This window comes from Bos indicus x Bos taurus, chromosome 1, assembly GCF_003369695.1.
Source record: "Bos indicus x Bos taurus breed Angus x Brahman F1 hybrid chromosome 1, Bos_hybrid_MaternalHap_v2.0, whole genome shotgun sequence".
In the NCBI taxonomy this organism is placed as follows: domain Eukaryota; kingdom Metazoa; phylum Chordata; class Mammalia; order Artiodactyla; family Bovidae; genus Bos; species Bos indicus x Bos taurus.
In genome coordinates this window covers 146,343,455-146,366,294 of record NC_040076.1, presented here as the reverse complement: position 1 = coordinate 146,366,294, position 22,840 = coordinate 146,343,455, and the positions used below count along the sequence as shown (strand labels likewise).

General features: G+C 48.8%; 1 protein-coding gene across 2 annotated transcripts in view; it reads left to right on the top strand.

Annotated features, from left to right (window-relative positions):
- The window catches only part of RUNX1 (runt related transcription factor 1), a 274,012-nt gene that overhangs the window by 246,184 nt on the left and 4,988 nt on the right, over positions 1–22,840 (top strand). For both annotated transcript variants that reach the window (XM_027548576.1, XM_027548573.1), the window contains one exon: positions 16,968–17,129. In XM_027548576.1, the coding sequence (XP_027404377.1) occupies positions 16,968–17,129 (162 nt within the window). The remainder of the gene's footprint in view (positions 1–16,967; positions 17,130–22,840) is intronic.

The following is a 22,840-nucleotide window of genomic DNA, read 5'->3' as shown; positions in this document are numbered from 1 at the left end:
TCTTGCTAGTGAATCTTACCTTCCCACCCCTGATCGCAGCTTCTTGCCCAAACTGACCCACTGACCGACCTCAGGGGCCCGGGTCCCCAGATACTGAAACCTTTTCACTACCGTCCCCTGGAGTGCCTCCCTCTGTGTCTGATAGGACTACAGAAGTCCGGTTAACCCCCCTGCCCCCAGACCCTGTTTTCACGGTCACATTATCATTTTCAGCTGGTGGACGGAGGACCATTCCAACACATCTGTCTGGTCTCTGTCTGAAAAAAAGTCCTGAAATGTGGACCAGCAGCTGGAAAGGCGTTTGCCACCCGCCTTATCAATCTTGCTTTTCACTTCTGTCTCCTCTCCTTCGGTCCCTCAGTTCCAATCAAGGGGAAAGCACTTTGGACGTGCTGTTAAGACTGGTTTGCTGGGGTTTTGTTTTGTTTTTTTTTTTTCAGTGCCGGCAGGAAGTTCCTGTTTATTGCAAAGGTGGTTCGTTTCCAAAGACATTACAGAGCAAAGCAGCTAGCTCTAGGATGATTTCTTGCTGCCTTTTTTTTCGGGGTGGTACACAATACCAAAAAAAAAATAAACCAATGGGAGAGAATCAGCTAACACAAAGGGAGATGTTATAATAGGCTTTTGTTGGTACTTGCAATTTCTTGTTGAAAAACAGAGCAAAGACCCTGAGGTGCTGAGGTGCGGACAGAAGCCTGATGTTATCGGGCCCCTAGAAATCCTGCCTGGAGTCCAGTGGCAGGCAGGATCCAGAACTCAAAAAGACAGAGGCAACTGGTCTTGCTCAGTACAAACGGTGCTTTTAGTCTGTCGTAAACAGCCTGTGCCCCAGGGCTCAAATCCTTCAAAAGTTTGCCTAGGTAATTGCGTTTCATTGCCGTCTGGCATGTGCTTGTCTGTCTAATCTGGAGGTTCAGACAGCCAGGCCAAAGCTTGTGAGACTGCAGGAGAACGAGCCCGTGAATTTAATCCACTTGAAAGACAGACTAATACAAGTGCGCCTAACTCATTATTTTAAGTGATGGGAGCAGAAGAGGGTATGGCACTTTCCATAAAGGGGTTTAAAGTCAGCACGTTGGTCGCAGCCACTTGGCAGTGGAAGGCTATTAGGAGAAAAGGCAGAACCCGGGTGACCACGTGAGCCTTACTGCAGACTCCTGGCTTCTGGAAGCCTGCCTCTCCTGCGACCACCCCCAAAACACCGCAGGGGGCGAGGGACGGGGAACTTGGGAGGGGGAATGGCATCCTCCCTACCTAATTTTGAGTTGCATTATTCATGAATTCACAGCAGCAGCAACAGATTTCCACTTCCACTTGAGATCTGGGGTTGTCTGGACTTCGTTTCAGAATGGAAAGGAGATGTAAATGAAATCAGGACTTCCCAGCCAGCCCCACAAAGCTCAGATCTCAGATCTGTAAGCAGGAAATGTACCCCTCCCCAGCATCCAAAGAGCACTGTACTTGGGGACTACTTCCGTGTGTGTGTGTATATATTTGTTTGTTTGTTAAGCTTAGACCAGCTTCTTTGTTTTGTCAGTATCTGGTAACTAGGTGCAGGGTAGGGGCAGCTGGCTGCAACCATCATACAGTAGCAACAGCCCTCCACCAGCACCCAGCAAATCTGTCCCCACCCTGCCACTAACCTGCTGTGGGGGACAGAGGGGGCCATCTCACCTTGCCACGCCTTGGTTTTCTCTGACGGTAGAGGGTTGGGGGCTGGCTCACAAAGGCTCGAGGTTGCTTTCTGCTCTGTCACCCCCTGAGATGTTGGAATGAAACCACAGACATGCAGACAGAGATCTGCATCGTTATCTGGTTACGTGTGACTCATGCCCAGGGAGCCCGGGGGAGGCAAGTGCCAGCCTGTCCCCTTCCTCAGGTGGCACGGCTGACCGTCAGCTCGGGAGGAGTGGTCTTGTCGGTCGTGCACACCAGCGGCTCACCCGAGGCTCGGCACGCCAGACATCCGAGACCGGGTGCCAGACCGTGAGACTGTGGGCAAAGCGGCCGTCCCCAACCCTGGCACCCTGGCCACAGCATGATGGCGGACGAATGGCCTCCAGCCACCCCTGGGTTCCCAGAAGGGCTCCAGACGGTGCCTTGTTGCTTCACACCCCTCAGTTCCACTTGTACTCAGCTCAGGGCTTGTGCTGCATTAAAATTCTCTTTTGAGTCTGGGGGCCTTCTGGAAGGCACAGCGTTCTGGTTTGTGATCATGGTTGGACACTGGGGAGGTGCGTGCCTACCCTGGGCTGGGTTTTCCTGAAGCACCGCTGGCATTTGGGGCCGGGTCATCCCCTGCTGTGGGGGGTGGGGTGGGGTGAGGGGCATCCTGTGCCCTGGGGGATGTTACATACAACCCCCTGGCCTTCACCCATGCAATGCAAAGAGCATCCCCCTTACCCGAGTGGCAACAACCAAAAACATCTCCAGACGCTGTCCGGTGTCCCCTGGAGGAGACACCACCCCTGTTGAGGCCCCTCTGGGAAACTCACAAGAGTTCAGTTGTTCCACCAGGATGTCAAGGTCAGTGTCGACCACAGATGGCAGCTGCTTGGACCTCAGGAGTAAATCCATGCTGACCCTTGACTTTTGCAGGCCAGGGTCATCCCCGTACTCTAGGGTCAACCCTGTTCTCCGGGGTCATCCTTGTTGCTGAGCAAGAACGTCTAATCGTCTGCTCTCAGACTTGGCTTTTAATTTTTTCTAAAAAAAAAAAATCTTCATTTTAGTCCAAGTCACTAAAAACCTGCTGCTTCTCCGAGGAAGCCTTCCTTGACCTTGAAAATCAAAGCGGTTCTCTGGAGGGAGGTTTCCCGCTGCCGGGCCCCACGGTATCATCTTTCTCAGGGTGACCTCATCTATCAAAGTATGAAGGTTGTATTTGAAATGCCATTTACTTTCTCTAAGTCAATACGTGAAGCTGTGGCTTTTTAGATCATCAGAGGTCTGCTTATTACCAAGAGTTTCTGTGCGTGTGGATGTGTCAGTTTTTAAATCCAGGCCCACGCCGCAGTTTAAAAGGAATTCCGGCGGATTTCTGTTTGCCTTTCTGAATCAGAGTTTGGGGTGATGGTCCTCTGTGAGCGCAGATTGCCCCCAGATGAGTCTGACTTTATTAGTCTGCGTCCTTTGTTCAGAGCACCAGGGATGAGCTTGTGAAAACGCTGGCAGCGCTTATCTTCAAAGGCCTCCTCCCTGCTGCAGAACTCCACCTTGGCAACCTGTGCTATTCATCTGTTGCCGTCCCAATTAGTTCACGTCAAGGTCAGTTCTGTGGGGTGTGCGCAAACGGCTGCAGGCTTAAGTGAGCCAGTTCCTCTCCTACGGGTCTCGCGGCCGGTAGGGTGGGATGGGGAGACGGCAGGGTGGGGGGCGGAGGCAGGGGTAGCCATGGGCTCCCACAGAGGAAGCCGACAGGGATGCCCCCGGCTCACGAGCTGAAGACATCTAGATATATTCTGGCTCACGGAACTGCCACCAGGTGACCAGACAGCTCAGCTTCTTCCTTCCCACTTGCTGCTCTGCTGGAAAATGTCTTGAGTAGTGAGCAATTTTCAAAAAACCACGAGAAGCATAAAAGGAGCCATTTCTTGGCGGGGAGGGGGTGGTAGGGTTCTTTGTGTATAGAGAGACCTCGTGTTTTAAGACGTCTAATAAAACATTCCTCCTCCCGAAAGATGTTTACGGATGGGGAACCGGAGCTGGTGGGTCTGGAAGGGCGTCCTGTTCCAGGGATGAAAGCAGGATGCTGGGGTCAGGACGGCTGGTCCTGCGGTTGCCCCAAGGTTAGCAAATGAAAAGGTGGGAGTCTGGGAATTGCAGTGCCTTCTGTCTCCAGTGTGGAGAGGACAGGCTGCCTCCATGGGCCATCGCTGCAGGCACAGCAGGGCGGAGGGAGGAGGGTCAGGGGTTGGCAGTGCCCTGGAAGTGGGGAGAAATGCATAGTTCTGGACATCCAGAGACTTTCCCAGCATGTAGTGGACCGGCAGTGTTGGAGGAGATGGGATGGCCAGGAACCATACAGTGCTGGGCTGGTCCTCAGGCAGGTGTGGGGTGTCCCCCACAAAAGGATGCTAGAGGGGTGCAGACGGGGGGGTGCCCCGAGTGGTCCAACCCCCCTAGTCCTACAGCTGGGATTCCCAGGAGCCTGGGCTGATGTGTGGGAAAGGGAAAGGCTTGAGTGTGTGGGATCGCTGGGGCTGGCTGGCGGGGACAGGAGGGGAGGACGGGAGAACGCTAGGGCAGGGGCGCTGCTGCCTTGGCCGGTGAGCAGACGTGGGAGGGGTGAGGCCCCCCACTGCTCAGGGCTTCCCCGCACTTCCCTTGTCTTCTGTGGGGACATTTTTCTGGCTGGGAGCATGGAATGGAAGCTCTTAAAGAGCCATTGCCATAAGCCCGAGTCCCAGCCCCCTCTAAGGGGAAGAACCATGCATCCTTAATGTGCATCCTCTGCTTTCTGGATTCTGTACGGCGATGGGTACCCTCAGCAGCGTGGCTGGGGGATAGGCTGGTGCTCCGGGGGGAGGCAGCCCATGTAAGTGAGACCCTGACTTCCCGGCGGAGGGGCTGGGAGCATTTTTCACCTGGGACCTCGGGGCCAAAGCCGAGGCAGGTTTCACCCCCCGCCTCCCTCCAGTGGGACCACGCAGGTCCTCTCTGGACGCGGAATCTTCCTCTGAAGGGACAGGGAGTAAAGACTTCAGTTCAGTCGCTCAGTCGTGTCCAACTCTTTCCAACCCCATGGACTGCAGCACGCCAGGCCTCCCTGTCCATCACCAACTCCTGGAGCTTGCTCAAACTCACGTCCATTGAGTCGGTGATGCCATCCAACCATCTCATCCTCTGTTGTCCCCTTCTCCTCCTGCCTTTAATCTTTCCCAGCATCAGGGTCTTTTCCGATGAGTCAGTTCTTCGCATCAGGTGGCCAAAATACTGGGGTTTCAGCTTCCTTACTGGGAGCCAGATACTGCATGAGCAACGATGAGGTTGGAATCCCGTCTCCTCTTTCCGGAATGCCCACCCCCACCCCCACCCCCCCCGCCGCCCACAGGTGGGGGGGCGGCACTGAGTCTCCCGTGGCTTAAGCTGCTTGCCTCAGCACACAGAGAGTGAGTAGCGAGCCAGGGGCTCAGCCCTCATCTCGCAGAACCTCCCTCCAAGCCCTGCCCTTGCTGCAGGCCCTTTCTCCCCAAGGGGCGGCTTGGGGACAGGGTCCCAACCCCGGAAATGTCTGGAGCCACTCGGACCAAAGGCAAGTTCAGCGTCTTTCGTGCTGTGGTTCGCCCTTCTCTAGATGGTCTTCACTGTGCTCTTTTTTTTTTCCCTATACATGTGAGTTCTTCTGGTTTTATTGGGATGCTGTGATACTGCTTCAAGTCAGAGTGTCTGGTGTCAAATTCATTCGGGATGCGTCACGTCACCTGAGAGCACAAGACGCAGAGGATGCCTGAACAGGCTTCGAGCCACTCTTAGAATGCGTGTGAGGACAGCCCAGAGCAGGCGTGTGTGTGGCAAGATGGGTTTTTATTGTGACTTTACAACAAATGGGCTTCCCTGGTGGCTCAGCTGGTAAGGAATCAGCCTGCCATGCGGGAAACCTGAGTTCGATCCCTGGGTTTGGGAAGACCCCCTGGAGAAGGGAGAGGCAACCCACTCCAGAATTCTTGGGCTTCCCTGGTGGGTCAGCTGGTAAAGAATCTGCCTGCCATTCGGGAGACCTGGGTTCGATCCCTGGGTTTGGGAAGATCCCCCAGAGAAGGGAAAGGCTACCCACTCCAGTATTCTGGCCTGGAGAATTCCATGGGCTCTATAGTCCATGGGGTCACAAAGAGTCAGACACGACTGAGCAGCTTTCACCTACGACAAATACATAAATCTCATGATAATAGTAAAATTCGTCAAAAGGGTCTAACTTTTTACAAAGCTGTAGGAGTGCTAAAAGTGAAAAGTTCACCGTGGAGCAGGATGGGGCTGGGACCTCAGAGGCAGCCAGCCTGCAAACTGGCCTCCCGGGGACCTGCTGTGCACTGCGTCTCCTGAGCCTTAAGCGCATCCTCCGGTACCGAAAATTCACGGTCCCATTGACAACATCACTCTTTTTTTTTTCTTGCCTGCTGCCACCTTGAGGCATTTCAAGGACCCTGGATCTGCCCAGAGGACGCCTGTTACTGTATCTACTTCGTGGGAGAGGCCCTGCTGCCTCCCTGCAAGTCCTGTAGGTCGCCTCTCCCCACCATCCACAAGGGACTGCAGCTCGGTTCTGACAGCCTCACGCCCTGAGCCTCCGAACGAAAGACTGTCAAACCTGCACAGTCCTCTTTATAGCATGTGCTGCCCTCAGTGGAATGATCCGTCATCAAATTCTGTTTCTTTAGCGGCCCTGGGGGTTCCCTAGGGGCCCAGCAGTGAAGAATCCGCCTGCAGTGCAGAAGATATGGGTTCGATCCCTGGGTCTGGAAAGTCCCTTGGAGGAGGGCATGGCTACCCACTCCAGTATTCTTGCCTGGAGAATCCCATGGATAGAGGAGCCTGGCGGGCTACAGTCCATGGAGTTGCAAAGAGTTGGACACAATTGAGCGACTGAACAGTCCTGGGGGGTGCTGTGTGTCTCCTGCACGTTAGGTGTCAGGAACTTGGCCCCTACAAGGGAGGGTCTTCATTTACCCACCGGGGCGGGGGGTGGACACTCAGCCCCAAGCTAGAAGCTGCCTGAGATCTCCCAGCCTCCCCTCTGGCCCATCCCTTTTAGGACCAGTGAAGGGGGCGAAGTTGCTGGAGATGAGTAGTTGGGAACAGAGAGATACCTTTATCCTCCACATTCTGAGACTTTTTTTTGTTGGAAGAGACAAGACATGGAGGAGTGGACAGAAATTAGCAGGGCGGTTGTGGAGTAATTTAAATGTGCCTGTGATGGCCTGGCCTTACCGGAATTTACCAGCCCATCTACACAATCAGTTCAGGCCTGGAAAGTGTGTTCTGTGGGGAGTTGGTGGCGGCGGGGGAGGCGCGGCAGAGGTTTAGAAAGTGAGGGTGCAGAAAAATCTTTGGTGAGAAAAATCTGGTGAGATGTCTGCAACGGATGCTTGTCTGGCAGTGTCCAGGGAAAGAATTTGTCTGCCAGGCTGGGGAACATGGCTGAGGGCAGAAGGTGCCTTCCTTTCCTTGGGTCCAAGGTTCCTCCGTCCGTGCGACCTGAAGGCCACCGTCCCTCCGATGCAGGGGACAGTGCTGGCAGAGAATCGAGTGTTATCCAGACCCTTGTCTCTTCTAGAAGCCAGTGACTTATCCCTGAGCCCTGCCTCGGAGACGACGGTGCCTGTGTCCAGAGCCTTTTTCCAGACGTGGCTCAGACTCTGATCTGGCCGAGGGGAGCGGCCTCGTGGCAAAGGCTTGGACGGTTTCCCCTGGGAACTGTCTGGCAGGTCTAATGAGGAATGGCTCTTTGCGTTTATAGAGCGCCTTTCATCTGCGGCACTCAAAGCTGCTCCACAAACAGTAATTAACTCTCAACACCTGTGAGGCAGGTGAGTCTGGTCAGCCCCATTTGCAAAGATGAGGAAACAAGAGGTTTGAGAGGCTGTGCTGAGCCACAGGAGGAGCTGGGGGTAGCTCTGGGTAAGGACCAGCATGCTAGACTCCCAGTGCCCTGACCACAATGTCGGGAAGCCTCTCCCTGCTGGGGAGACACCCCACCTCCTGAGTCTGGGACCCCAAGGCAACGAGGGGGTAGGGATGAGACCACAACATGGCTCCCTTCTGCCCTCCAGAAGGCAGCCTGCCACCTCCTGGGACCGCCAGTCAGCTACGAGGATGGGTCCTGGCCTTTAAAATGCAGCATCCTCAGGTGGGTCTCTGCCCCAACTTGGGGCCGTGTGCGTCCCTTCGGAGTAATTGCTGGAACCAAGGATGCTGCGCTGTACATGACTAACCAAGGAGTCTGTGGCCAGAGGAGGCAAATAAATTGCGGGCAGATCCTCGGAGCTGTTCCATAGCTTCTTATTCCAGCACCCAGAGCTGGCGGGGACCGATTCACGTTACCAGGGGCTTTCACTGCCGGCAGCGCCAGGCCGGTGTCTCTGCCTGGGCGCACGTGAAGGGGCCGCCATGCCTGCTTGCTGTGTTACTGTGCCACCTGCACCGCAGAGGCCAGATTAAACAGGGCTTCAGACGGACGGCTGGACGTTTCAGGAAATGCCTCTTTCGTAGCAGAGCCTGACCCGGCTCTGAGGGTGGCACTGGAGCCTCTGGGAGTGCCCTGTTTTGTTCCCAGGGGAGCCTGCATCTACTGTCCAGGGGTCCCAGACAGGGAGAATGCCAGTGAGCCATCACCGGGGCTCGCCCTGACACATCGCCCTGGAAACTGACTCACATCTCTGAGTCCTGAGTCACATCCTGTTGTGTGTGCTGAGGCACCCAGGAGGGCATTACAGCAGCTGCCCGTGGCTGAGGTGAACTTGGAGGGCACCCTGGGAACTGCCCTTCTGCCTCTCAAGCCGAAAAGGGGGTGCGGCGGTGGGGGGAGATCCTCTAGGGAAAAACCCGGCACTGCCCTGAGGGTTTATATGTTCACCACGTTGGCTTGGCTCTTTTAAAAATAGGCACTGGGGCCCTGGCATGTACACAACTGTCTGGTCTTTGTTTTCAAGTGGCTCTGAAAGGTGACTGAAAGATCACATCTTTAAAAAGGCCAGCAAGATAGCCAAGGAAACGGCCTTCTAACTCTAACTAGCAACAGGGACTCCATCAACTCTCTCCTGGCCCATCGGCAAGCCAGGTTTTGAGGGTGCCCATAGACAGACTGAGTGTTCAGAGACCCAGGAGGCATCTCTGGCCATCCTCTCCTGTGGCCCTCCAGGAACATGAGGACAAACTAGGACTTTTTTTTTTCCTCTTCTTCACAAGAGAGTAAGAGTTTTATTTTTAGTTGGAATATAGCTGCTTACAGAGCTGTGTCAGTTTCTGCTGCTCAGTAAAGTGAATCAGCTATACTTAAATCCCCCACCCCCCTTCCCATCTGACTGCAAGGACATCAAAGCAGTCTATCCTAAAGGAATCAGTCCTGAATATTCATTGGAAGGACTGCTGCTGAAGCTGAAGCTCCAATACTTTGGCCACCTGATGGGAAGAGCTGACTCACTTGGAAAAGACCCTGATGCTGGGAAAGATCGAAGGCGGGAGGAGAAGGGGATGACAGAGGATGAGATGGTTGGATGGCATCACTGACTCGATGGACATGAATTTGAGTAAACTCTGGGAGTCGGTGATGGACAGGGAGGCCTGGCGTGCTACAGTGCATGGGGTCACAGAGTCGGACACGAATGAGCGACTGAACTGAACTAAACTTCCCCTTTAGGTCACACAGAGCATGGAGTACAGTTCCCTACAGTAGGTTCCCACCAGCTATTTTGTACACAGTGTCAATAGTGTCGATATACACAGTATATATGTGCCAACCCCAATCTCCAGTTCATCCCAGCCAGCCCCCCCTCCCGCTTTGGTGTCCATACAGTTGTTCTCTACATCTCTGTCTCTATTTCTGCTTTGCAAGTAAGATCATCTATACCATTTTTCTAGATTCCACATATATGCGTTAACATCCGTTATTTGTTTTTCTCTTTCTGACGCATGCACTCTGCTGTGTATGACAGCCTACAGGTTTAAACTCTTCAAAAATCTTCTCTAGTTTCCTAAGGTGGAAGCTTATTGGTTCTGAATCATTCTTCTTTTCTAATAAATGCATTAAGATGGGATAAATTTCCCTCTAAGCACTGCTGTCGCTGCATCACAAATTGTGATGTTGGATTTTCATTTAGTTTGAAATATTTCTCTTGAGATTAAATAACCCATGGGTTATTTAGAAGTGTGTTGTTGAAACTCCAAGTATTTGGGGGATTTTCTAGCTGTCTTCCTGTCACTGACATTTTAGTTTAAATCTCTGTGGCCTGAGAGTGGACCCTCTATGATTTCCATTCTTTTCTATTTGTTTAAGGTGTGTTTTATGGTATATCTTGTGGGGCACGTTCCCTGTGAGCTTGAAAAGAATGTGTATTCTGCTACTGTCAGATGAAGTTTTCAAAAGATGTTGATCGATAGAACTCTTTGCATCAACTGTACCCCAACTCTCTGCCTGCTTGATCTATCAGTTACTGAAAGAGGGCTGTGAGGATTTCGGCTGTAACTGTCTTTTTCTCTTTCTTGCTGTAGTCTTATCAGTTTGAATCTCATGTCTTTGGACATTCTGTTATTAGGTACATATATACTAAGGATTCTTATGTTGTCTTAGACATAACATTTTTTCATCATGTAATTCCCCTTTACTGAATTATAGTTGATTTACAATGTTAATTTGTGCTGTCCAGAAAAGTGATTCAGTATATAACTTTTTCATGCAATTCTCCTCTTTATCTCTCAAAATTTTCCTTCTTCTGAGGTCAGTTTTATACAAAATTAATACAGATGCTCTGGCTTTGATCGGTAGTAGCCCAGTCTTTTCCCTATCCCTTTACTTTCAACCTGAGGCTTTATGTTTAGTTTCCTTGTAGACAACACATAGTTGAGTTTTGTTTTTAATCTACTCTATCTCCTTCAGTTGACACATGCATTAGACCATTCATATTTAAAGGGATCGCTGGTATCACTGAATTAACGTGGACCATGTTTGTAATTGTTTTATATTTGTTGCACCTGTTCTTTTTTTGCCTCTTTTTAGGCCTTCTCTGGCTTTACCTGAGCATTTTATATGATTCCATTCCATTTTATCTCTACTTTTGGTATATCAGTTATACTTTAAAAATTTTTTTAGTGATTGTCCTAGAGTCTGAAAAATACATGGTAGGCTGCAGTCCATGGGGTTGCTAAGAGTCAGACACGACTTAGCGACTTCACTTTCATGCATTGGAGAAGGAAATGGCAATCCACTCCAGTGTTCTTGCCTGGAGAATCCCAGGGACGGCAGAACCTGGTGGGCTGTCGTCTATAGGGTCGCAGAGTCAGACACGACTGAAGCGACTTAGCAACAGCAGCAGCAGCAGCAGTAGCAGCAGCAGTGAATGTAAGTCACCATCAAATAACACAAGACCACTTCTTCCTTTCCATTTCTGTAATTCATGTCACTTATCTGTATCTTACAACCACCTGACACATTACTATTATCACTTTAAACAGTTATCTTTTGGATCAGTTAAGAATACAAAAAGTAAGACTTCATTTATTCTTCCATTCTTTATGTAGATCCAAGTTTCTGATGTTATCTTCCTTTTCCCTGAAGAACTTTTTTTTAACGTTATCTGCAAGGCCACTCCAGTTTTCTTGCCTGGAGAATCCCAGGGATGGGGCTGCCTGATGGGCTGCCGTCTATGGGGTTGCACAGAGTTGGACATGACTGAAGCGACTTAGTAGCAGCAGCAGCAGCAAGGCAGTTCTGCTAGATGTTAGCTCAGTTTTTGTTTGTCAGAGAATGGCTTTATTTCTCCTTCATTTTTGAAGGAAATTTTGTTGAATATAGAATTCTAGGTTGGTAGCTTTTTTCTTTCAACACTTTATTTACAACACACTTTTTGCTTGCATGGTTTCTGGAGCAAAGTCTGCAGTAATTCTTACCAATGTTCGACCCTGGGTAAAGTGTTCCCACCCACCTTTTCTTTTTGGTTTCTTTCAAGATTTTCTCTTTGTCTTTTTTTTTTTGTAGTTTCAATATATGCCTCGATGTAAATTATTTGGTATTTATTTTGCTTAATTGGTGTTCCCTGAGTTACCTGGATCTGTGGTTTGGTGGCTGTCATTAATTCTGGCAGGTTCACAAATATCCCTTCCACTCTGCTTTCTTCTCATTTTCCTTCTGATATTTCTATTACACATATATTACACGTATTTGAAAATTTTCCCAAAGTTTGTGGATATTCTGATTTTTATTTCTGTTTTTCTATCTTTATAGTTTGGTAAATAGGGCTTCCCTTGTGGCTTAGTTGGTAAAGAATCCACCTGCAATGTGGGAGACCTGGGTTCAATCCCTGGGTTGGGAAGATCCCCTGGAGAAGGGAAAGGCTACCCACTCCAGTGTTCTGGCCTAGAGAATTCCATGGACTGTATAGTCCATGGGGCTGCAAAGAGTCGGACAGAACTGAGTGACTTTCACACTTTCACTTTCCCAATAGTTTGGGAAGATTCTATTGACATATTTTCAATTTCATTGAAATTCTTTTCTCACGCATGTCCAGGCTGTTGAAGAGGCCATCAAAGGTACTTCTCATTTCTGTTACAGTGCTTTTCATTCCTGGAACTTCCTTTTGCATCTTACAATTTCTTCCCTGCTTACATTACCCATCTGTTTTTGCATGCTGTCTTCTTCAATGAAACTGAAAATATGTCAATAGAAACAGTGGCCATAATCAAGCAAAAATGTTCACTGGCAACATGAATGAATGAGGAAGTGAGGAACGTCATGAACCTAAGAGTGAATGAATGAAGTAACTCAGCATGAGGATTAATACAATAAGAAAGAGACTCTCTAGGCATCATACAGGTCTGGGACCGTCACTAATATCAGACTCTAAGTTCCAATGGGGCAGTGACATAACTGGTCCTACTCACAAATTAATACATGTATTAATAGTAAGTTTCAAAAAACTTGTTCATTTTGGTGGATTGACCTATCAAAGGCATTCCCTTTGAGAACAAGCAGCACTTCTCTGAAGATTGGCAGACAGTAGTTCTCTTTCTCGGCCTATGACTTTCTTTTCTCTGTAACTACCATCTTACCCCCATCCCACTTCCCCTTCCTGGAATACACATATTTATTATTACAAGCACTGTTCTTCACCTCACATACCCACCTTATTCTCCCCTAACTCTGATTAACATACAAGCAGAGAGGTACTGCATGCATGTGTGCACGCTGAGTCATTTCAGTCATGTCCAACTCTTTGCAACCCTTTGGACTGTGGCCCATCAGGCTCCTGTCCATGGGTTTCTCCAGGCAGAATTCTGCAGTGGGTTGCCATGCCCTCCTCCAGGGGATCTTCCCCAGCCAGGAATCAAACCTGCATCTCTTGAGTCTCCTGCATTGGCAGGCGGGTTCTTTACCATTGGCATTGGAGAAGGCAGTGGCACCCCACTCCAGTACTCTTGCCTGGAAAATCCCATGGATGGCGGAGCCTCGTAGGCTTCAGTCCATGGGGTCACTAAGAGTCGGACATGACTGAATGACTTCACTTTCACTTTTCCTTTTCACGCACTGGAGAAGGAAATGGCGGCCCACTCCAGTGTTCTTGCCTAGAGAATCCCAGGGACGGCGGAGCCTGGTGGGCTTCCGTCTATGGGGTCGCACAGAGTCGGACACAACTGAAGCGACTTAGCAGCAGCAGCAGCAGGAAGCTCCAGGGAGGTACTGTTTGGGGGGCCTGTTTGAATTAAGATCCTGCACTGTCACCATCGGAGAAGGCAATGGCACCCCACTCCAGTGCTCTTGCCTGGAAACTCCCATGGATGGAGGAGCCATGGGCTGCAGTACATGGGGTCACTAAGAGTCGAACACGACTGAGCGACTTCACTTTCACTTTTCACTTTCATGCATTAGAGAAGGAAATGGCAACCCACTCCAGTGTTCTTGGCTGGAGAATCCCAGGGACGGCGGAGCATGGTGGGCTGCCGTCTATGGGGTGGCACAGAGTCGGACACGACTGAAGCCACTTAGCAGCAGCAGCAGCAACTGTCACCATTGGAAGGGGCTTAGCGATCATCTCCTTTCAGAGATGAGAATAAGAAAGAGTAAGCATGTGATCCAGGGCCATCACACAAACAGGCTAGAGGTCACTTCTCCTGCCTCCAGCCCAGTGCTCAGGTGCCCAGAGCACTGTCATTTCCATAGTTGTCTTCATGTATTCATGTTGGCCCCATCATAGCAAGAATGTGAACTCAATGGTAAACTCACCATAAACCATATTATTGGCCCTTCCTTTTGTTTTGTTTTCATTACTAGTCCATGTAACATTTAGAAGAAAACACGCAAAACTCCCGCCATGAGAAGCTCGCCATCACCACCTTCTGGCCCACCGCTGCCAATGAAGCCAAACACAGTTCACTGTGGTCGCAGATGTGAAAACTGATCGGGGGCCACTGGGCTTCTAGTACCGCCCATCCATTCCCCACTCCCACCCCACTCCCAGCTCTGAAAAGTTGAGTTGTGGTGTGAACTCAGAAGATGTTGAATTTGAAACCCTGTGTTAAAAAAAAAAATCACAGAACCTGGACTTTAATCATAAAGATTATTTTACCAAAGCATATTTTTAAAAGGCTGTGAAACATTATGCAACGTTTGCATGGTTTAATTATGAGTTTAGAAAAGCCTAGCACAACTTTTTCACTACAGTAAAACATGACAGAGCATGAATCATGGCATAATACTTATGCTTACTGTGGTTTTAGACATGGGGTTAGGGGTGCTGGGCTGTCTACACAACAGGGCATGAATTACTGTACCGCAATTCACACCCAGAGGGCTTTATGACAATTATAAAACCTCTTTTGTTTGCTTTTTAAATGATTAAAATATTTGAGTACCATATATATTCACTTAGTAAATACATATATATCCAGGACATAGACACGGCTTAATAGAAAATATCTGAGGGTATAATTTTTATTTTCACTTGAAGCAAAATCCTTGTAGCAATATGGGAATATCAAACAATCTGCTGTTGCTATTTGCTTTCAATTACTGGAAGCACTGTTTGCTCTAAGATTATGCAGGATCTTCGACTGTGGTTGAGCACTTATTTTCCACTGAGTCTGGAGTGGACCAGTACTTTATCCCTTGCCATCCCCTCAGATTCTCTCAAATTCAGATGGAAATAAAGACCTTTATTTAACACTAGGTTTCAAAGATTCTAAATTATTTCCCCAGGTTTTTCAACATTCAAAATTAAAAGGTCAGGATTTTTTTTTTTTAATTTTAATCGGAAGACAATTGCCTTACAGTGTCATGTTGGTTTCTGCCATAAGACAACGTGGATCAGTCCTAAGGATACTGTCTCCCACCCTCCGCCCCATCACACTCCACTCAGTTGTTACAGAGCACTTAGCTCAGCTCCTTGTGTTGCACACCAACTTCGCACTGGCTGTGTGTTTTACACGTGGTAATGGACGTGTTTCAACGCTCCTTTCTCAGTCCATCCCACCCTCTCCTCCCCCACTGTGTCCATAGACCCGTTCTCTGTGTGTCTCTATTCCTACCCCACCAATAGGGTTCATCAGTGCCTTTTTCTGGATCCCATATATACGCGTTATTAATACAGTGGTTCTGACTTCCTTCACTCTGTGTAACAGGCTCTAGCTTCATCCACCTCGCGGGAACTGATCAGATTCGTTCTAAGCCAGTTACGTGAAAGAAAAGAAAGAAGTCGATCAGTATGAGAGGAACTGGGGCGAGGACTGTCAGGAGAAGAGTAAGGATAACAAGGCAGATGCGAGTCCCCAGATGCCTCATTCTGTCCTCCACTGTGGCGGTTTCAAAGGCATTAAAGATGAGGGAAAAGTTAACCGCTGCAAGTGAAGAGCCCCAGCATTCTGCCCCCTCAGCAAGTGAGGGAGCAGAGGCAGACACTGTTTAACGAGAAGGACTAACTCATTTCTTTATGTCACGACGCACACAGAACTTAACAGCTGGCATTTCCCTCAGGAACTTAGCTTTTTCTGTGTTTACTCCCAGCAGCCTGAACCCGCGGCTGCAAAGACCCCTGGGAGTTAGTGCTGTTTGTTGTCGCCTTTGTCCACAAAGAAGGTGGGACACAGAAAACTAATCCTAAGACAGAAATGTAAAGCCCTCCCATGGTGGGACAGTGGGCAGTTTTTTACTTTTCTTACACAGTTGATCTAAGAATAGAAAGGATTTTTTTTCTTCCTCCTTTTCATCTGCAAACAGTACGATGCTTTTGAAAACCAAGATGTCTATGAGTGCTGGAGTCAAATTTACAAAATCCTTTTTACCTAACCCTTCTGAAGTCAGATTTTTGTCTCTTCTCTATCCCAGGAAGGCCTCTTTTAATGGCAGTCTATACAATACTTGCTCAACATTTTGCCCTTTAAAAGTTGCAAACTTGAGGTCTTAACAACAACAAAAAAAACCCAAGACATCTCTGTTAGTCTGGGATGACAGAACCAGCTCTGCACTGCTGGGTTTGTAAGCAGTCATCAGGCCTTGCTGCCAGTTTCTCAGCCAGACTTTCTTATCAGTTATCCCTGGGACAGAGATCACCTGTACGGAAAATATTAAACAGCCATCGAATAGTCTTGTCCAAGGTACCAAAAAAAGACCCAAACCCTTGCATTCTTTTCTGCTTACTGAGTATAGAGATGGGTGATGACCTGATAATGATGACTGTAATTATTGGTAAACCGGGGCAGTCAGTATGTACAGCAGGTCAACAGTTTGAATATTAACACTTCCACCTGGAAAGCGTAACCAGCTCCTCTCATCGGTGCGTGTGTGTGCTCAGTTACTCAGTCGTGTTTGACTCTTAGTGACCCCGTGGACTGTAGCCCGCCAGGCTCCTCTGTCCATGGGATTCTCCGGGCAAGAATACTGGAGTGGGTTGCCATGCCCTTCTCCAGAGGATCTTCCTGACCCAGGGGTGGAACCCACGTCTCCTGCATCTCCAGCACTGGCTGGCGGATTCTTTACCACTGAGCCACCTGGACTGGTGAGGTTACATAAAACCTTTGAAGGAATAATTAGCAGAAGAAAATCTTCAAAAGTTAAACATAAATTATGTATCAGTATCATTTCTTTTTGGGGGGTATCATCACAAAAGCAAATACTTGGGACTTAAGGAAGCTTACTAAACACTGGTAAGTAGGCCACAAACACGTCTAAGAGTTCAACAAAGGTAGCTGGTTTTTTTTTACTAAATGCATTCGTTTTTCAAATCCTGCCCCCCTCACGCATCACTGACCTCCCCGATTCTCTGCAGATACGAGGCAGATCCAGCCATCCCCACCGTGGTCCTATGATCAGTCCTACCAGTACCTGGGATCCATCGCCTCTCCCTCCGTCCACCCAGCCACACCCATCTCGCCTGGGCGGGCCAGCGGCATGACGACCCTCTCAGCCGAGCTTTCCAGTCGACTTTCAAGTAAGATGCTTGAAAATATACTCTTTGAAGTCTGGCTGCTGTGGAAGTTTCTGGAGGCCAGACAAGATGCATGAAGGGGGTGGGGAGGGGACAGTCATTTTTAACTGGACATGATGCAGTTAGAGACAACGCTATCTGTCTCTTAAGTCTCACACCCATGCACTGATTTTCCTTGACATTCAGAGGCAGAGATTATGGATATGGAGGTAGAAGTGGCTTGTAAAAAGTGGATTCCTTGGGCCTTTTGGGGTGCTCACCTTTATTTGGCAAGCGAGGGTGGGAGCTGAAGGATCAATAATAGAAAAGGCCCAAGTAGTCAGCTTCTGGAGTTCAGACAGGATGATCCGTGTTGCAGTGGCGAGCTCACACAGATCACGTGAACGGCGTGCTGGGGCACACATGCAAAGGGACACAGACCTACCCCAGTGGGACACTTCCAACTAAGAGCTGCTCACACCAGGCCAGAGGAACAGCCTGGAGAGCTCAGGTGTCATAGCTGGCATAATTGTTGTTAATACGAGCTCATTAAATATTAGTCATTTAACCTATGGGACCTTTGGGCTTGGCACTCACCTTTGCTCGTGGGCAGGGAAACTGGAGTTACAGAGAAAAATTCCTTTGTTGAAAGCAAAAAGAAGCAACTCCCTATTTGGGGCTTTGAAATTGGAGCTGGACCAAACTGTGAAAACACTTCAGAGAACTTCAGCTTTAGGAGGCCTGCGAACACACTCCTTGTGTGTTGGGGGTAGGGCGGCTGTCCTTGCTTTTCAATTCTTGGGATCAGATTATATCAGATTAAGGGGGCAGGCAAAGGGGCAAAGGCGTCACGTCTGTCATTTTCCAGTGCTGTGGGATGTTGTGTTCTGCGGACAATTGTGATTACCTGAGGTTTCCACCAAATGCTTTAGCTTCTTCTCAGAGCTTCACAGAATACCTCTCCAGGTCTCAACAGCAGCACTGCTGACACTTGGGGCAGGATAATTCTTCTACGTTGTGGGGGGCAGTGCTGTGTGATGCCGGGCCTTCATCAGTGTCTCTGGCCTCTAGATGCCAGCAGTACCCCCCTGCCCCCAGTCATGACAACCAAAAATGACCAGATGCTGCCAGATGTCCCGAGGGCCGACACCATCCTCCGGTTGAGCACTGTCTTCACTTGTTCTTGGGCGTGATAGTGAAGTAGGGAAGCCAACTTACTTGCCCAGTTTCCACATTATTTTCAGCCACTGCTGCCAAGAATTTCATGGCACCTGCTGGGCCCAGGAATTAAGGGAATGGAGTAGGAATCATGAAGTCCGCTCAACTTGTTGCTTCAGCAGCTCTGTTCCCTTGGGACTGGCTATCTTTTACTGTTTCTTCTTCTTGGTGGCACTGTTCTGCCTGCTGGCTGTGGCCTACATCTGAAGCAATGACTCTTTTCCTTAGAAGTGTCCCTGCTGTGGGTCCTGTCCCTTGGAATGTATGTCACAAGTCTTTTGACTTGGTCAGCACCCAGGATCTCCAGAAACTTATCCCTTGGGGCCAGCTGCTCTGCTGACCAGTTCAGAGGGGAGGGTGACTTCTTTTTTTTTTTTTTAAATAGGAATGAGTTAACATGTGCCCTCCCCTGTCCCGTCTCACAGTTATACTTCTGAATAGCCTGGACTTCAATTAGCCAGGGAGTCATGGAAGGGCATTTTACGGCCCCAGGGCGTGAAGGAGATAAAAGCCAGGTCCCATTTCGGCACTCAAGCCTAACCCTGCTGCTGTCTTGGAGGGTGGACCCAGGAGAATTCCAGGGGGAGCTTTCACCAGTGGCAGCAGAGAAAAGCATGGGAGGCTGCTCTTCAACTTGGCAGATCTCCCTTTGAGAAATGGAGCCCGGAGTCCAGGCCTGAAGAGTGTCATCTTCCGCCTGGAGGCAGGAGGGGGTTGGGATACTTAGAAGAGGCTGCTTCTGCTTTTTTTTTTATGCCTAATCAAGTGAAGTTTTATTCTTTTCTTTTTCTGTTTGTTCTTACTTTTGTCACTCTGTTTTTTTAATTGAAGGGTAATTGCTTTACCAAATTTTGTGGTTTTTCTGTCGTACATCAAGAATCAGCCATAGGTCTACCCATCAATGCTTTGAGAGCCTGTCATGGTTCAGAGCCCACTTTCCTTGAACCCTTCCCCCAGCTAGTTTGGAGCACCCCAGCCTCACCTGAGCTTCCTTCTGCAGGAGGGACCTGCGCTCTGTGTCTTTCTTTGCTTTGCAGACAGACTCCACACCTTGTCTGAAAAGAGTTGTCATCTGGAGGTTTTTTTCTTTTCTTTTCTTTTTAAATAATGTTTAGCTGCCAACCTGGGCGACAGACAGCAAGCATTAATCTGAGTCATGCGAAAGATCCTTTTAAGGCAGCCATTATCTGCTCAGGCTGTTTAATCCTTTGGGGGCAGTGGGAGGGGCCCGGCATAAGGCAGCTTTCATCCACGTCAAGCGGCAGAAGGAAGACTTTTAGCTGTCACGGCAAATATTTAGCCCCATCGGTGGGGCAACATTTCCAACTAAAATACCTATACTACCTAATCTCCAGATATCCTCCTCTTTTAAAAGCTCCCTGTGAATGTCAGGGGTCCCCACTTCTGCCCACACTGCTCTTAAATAAGGGGGCACCAGGCCACCTGAAAGGACAAATGAGTTAAGGCCGGGGGCACGGTGAACTGTCCATGACTGGTCGGGCTTGCTTGGGTAGGGGTGTCAGGCTGGACATAAAAATGAGAACAACTATATGAATAGGTCATTTGAATCTGAGCCTAACTCATGGGCCGAAGTTGTTTCATCATCACAATGTGTGTTGTAAAGGATAAACTGGCAAGTTGGATGGTCTTTCGTAGTGTGACACTGGTACTCTGTGGGCAGAAGAAGAATCGCAAGCAGCATCTAAGATCTTTCAGACATTCTGCCCACCAGGGAAAGAACTGTTTTCCCCTGACAGCTGAGACTGTAACATCATTCCATTACTTATGTCTGTGACAAATCACGGGCTCACTCGGGATTCCGGTAACTTGCTGCCATCACCAGGTTACCACATAGCAGTTGGAACAGACTGGCAGAGCATGTCCAGACACCGTCGTGAAACAGGGTGACCTTTCATTCATTTTCCAGTGGATTCACCTTTTTGTCTCAGGGCAAATGAAGCAAGAGGAATCATGGGTGGAGTCATTTATTTGTGTCCGGAGTATTGCATCAGATGACAACAAATTGATTGTGTTTGCCTAATGCTTCTCCCTGACTATAGAAATCTAACTGGAAAAATGGAGTAAAGCTTCCTGTTAACTCTCAAGCATGTCACGGCTCTCTGTGCGAACACAAACAAGTGACACAGGGCTTGCTCACAGATGGCCCCAGCGGGCAGGACAAACCCTGTGGAATGGGGTGCGGCCTGGCTTCAGGACGAGCGAGAGTGTCCGTGGAAGGGCGGCCCTAGAGCCGCTGTCAGTTTACAGCTTTGTCCCTGCCCACATGTCTGACTCGCTTTGAAAAGATTAACAGGACTGTTTGTTTGAACGTCAGACTCCTGGTTTCCTCATTAGTGGAGAGATTTGCTGCAGACTTCGGTTGTTTCTATAAACTTTAATTACCTCTCTGATGAGGAGTACATCCCCTCATCACAGGCACCCCAAAGTTAGAGAGTGCATTAGGAGGGAGGGGGGAGGGGGAGAGAGAGAGAACGAGAACACTAGCTCTCCCTGCTGGAATAATAGGCTTGAAATATGAGGAAGTTGATCAACAGCTGAAGCTGTCCAAAAACAGATTAATCCACCCTGGTAGCTTTCCTTTCAGAGCGAGCTTTTGGCTCTGCCAGGTTTCTCTGTGGGCCTAAACACAAAAGGACCCAGGCCACATGCCATCCTGAGCCTGGAGTTATTTTGTATGTTGATTTGAGAACTTACAAATTTTAAAACATTCAGTTCTTGCTTCTCCTCTGTTTTGTTGCTGCTTTTTGGGTTTGCTGACATAAAGACTACAGTCTTGGCCTGGTCATTTAATGAATAATTCTGAGGAACAGAAACTCCCCGAGGACACCATCCTACATCGACAGTAGGAATGTTGTCTCAGCGGAAGGGCACTTTTGCCGCCATCCCCTGGCCTCATCCCTACCCCCAGGGCATTTGGAAGGTCAGGACCTTGTTGGTTGACCCAGTAGGGGGAGTGAGGGCACTACCAACATCTGGTGGGCATCGGCCAAGGATGCTGCCAGACATGCTGCCACGAACAGAACAGGCCTGCACAGGACAGACCCACAGCACCCCACAGAGCTGGCCCCCAGTGTCAGTAGTGCCACTGCTGGGAAGCTGATCTGTGGGATACAGGAAACCTGTCCTGGCACCCAAACCACCACCCCACCACCCCCGAAAAGTTCCCAAAGGCAGCCTGTGATTAAGAGAAAGGCAGAAGGATGTAATGAGAGACTGCCAAGCCCGTCTGTGAAAGGGTAAATGCATAATCCTAACAAAATGAGTTTTATAGACCAAGCTTTGCCATTGCTGGTAGAACTTCAACATGTATAAAAATGGAGTAGGTAAGTCAAGGCCCTGTGGCCATTCCTGTTAACAAACAAGTGATGCATATTAGAGAAAAGCATGTGAAATCGAGGCTGTACTGTTTCTAAAAATGTAGAACTAGTCTGAAGGTGAAGAAGGCAATGGCACCCCACTCCAGTACTCTTGCCTAGAAAATCCCATGGACAGAGGAGCCTGGTAGGCTGCAGTCCATGGGGTCGCTAAGAGTTGGGCAGGACTGAGCGACTTCATTTTCACTTTTCACTTTCATGCATTGGAGAAGGAAATGGCAACCCACTCCAGTGTTCTTGCCTGGAGAATCCCAGGGACGGGGGAGCCTAGTGGGCTTCTGTCTATGGGGTCGCACAGAGTCGGACACGACTGAAGCGACTTAGCAGCAGCGGCAGCAGTCTGAAGGTAGATGTGGAAAAGAAAGAGATTGGTGGTTCATGCACATCCACTCCCAGCCACTACTATGGCATGCATTAGCTTCAATAGGAAACTGCCTATTTTTAACTATTGCAGGCCTATAGAAATGGCAAATTTCTAGGATTCAACCTAAATATTATGTATAACATATTAAAATGTTATTACATATTATGACAGTATCGTATTATGTATATGTGCATGCTAAGTCTCTTCAGTCGTGTCTGACTCTTTGTGACCCTACAGACTGTAGCCCTGCCAGGCCCCTCTGTCCATGGAATTCTCCAGGCAAGAATACTGGAGTGGATTGCCATGCCTTTCCCCAGGGGATCTTCCCAACCCAGGGATTGAACCCATGTCTCTTACATCTCCTGCACTGGCAGGCAGGTTCTTTACCACTAGTACCACCTGGGAAGCTCTCTTTGGGGGTTATATATATTTATACATATTCTATTAATATCAATCTATTAATGCATCTATTATATTAATAGTTCTTCAAGTGTTATATTGTTTTGTCATATAGTTATAATAAGACATTAATACTGACATATTAATATGTTGATTATATAGAGAGGTGGCAAACTTTTTTCTACAAAGGGCCAGATACTAAATATTGCAGACTTTCTGAGCCCTACAGTCTGGCCCTCCAGTCTCTGCCATGACCACTCTGAACTGGTGACTTAAAAAGTAGTCATAGTTAATACATAAAAGAACAAGCGAGGCTCCTTTCAATAAAACTTTATTTATGAACACTGAAATTTAAATTT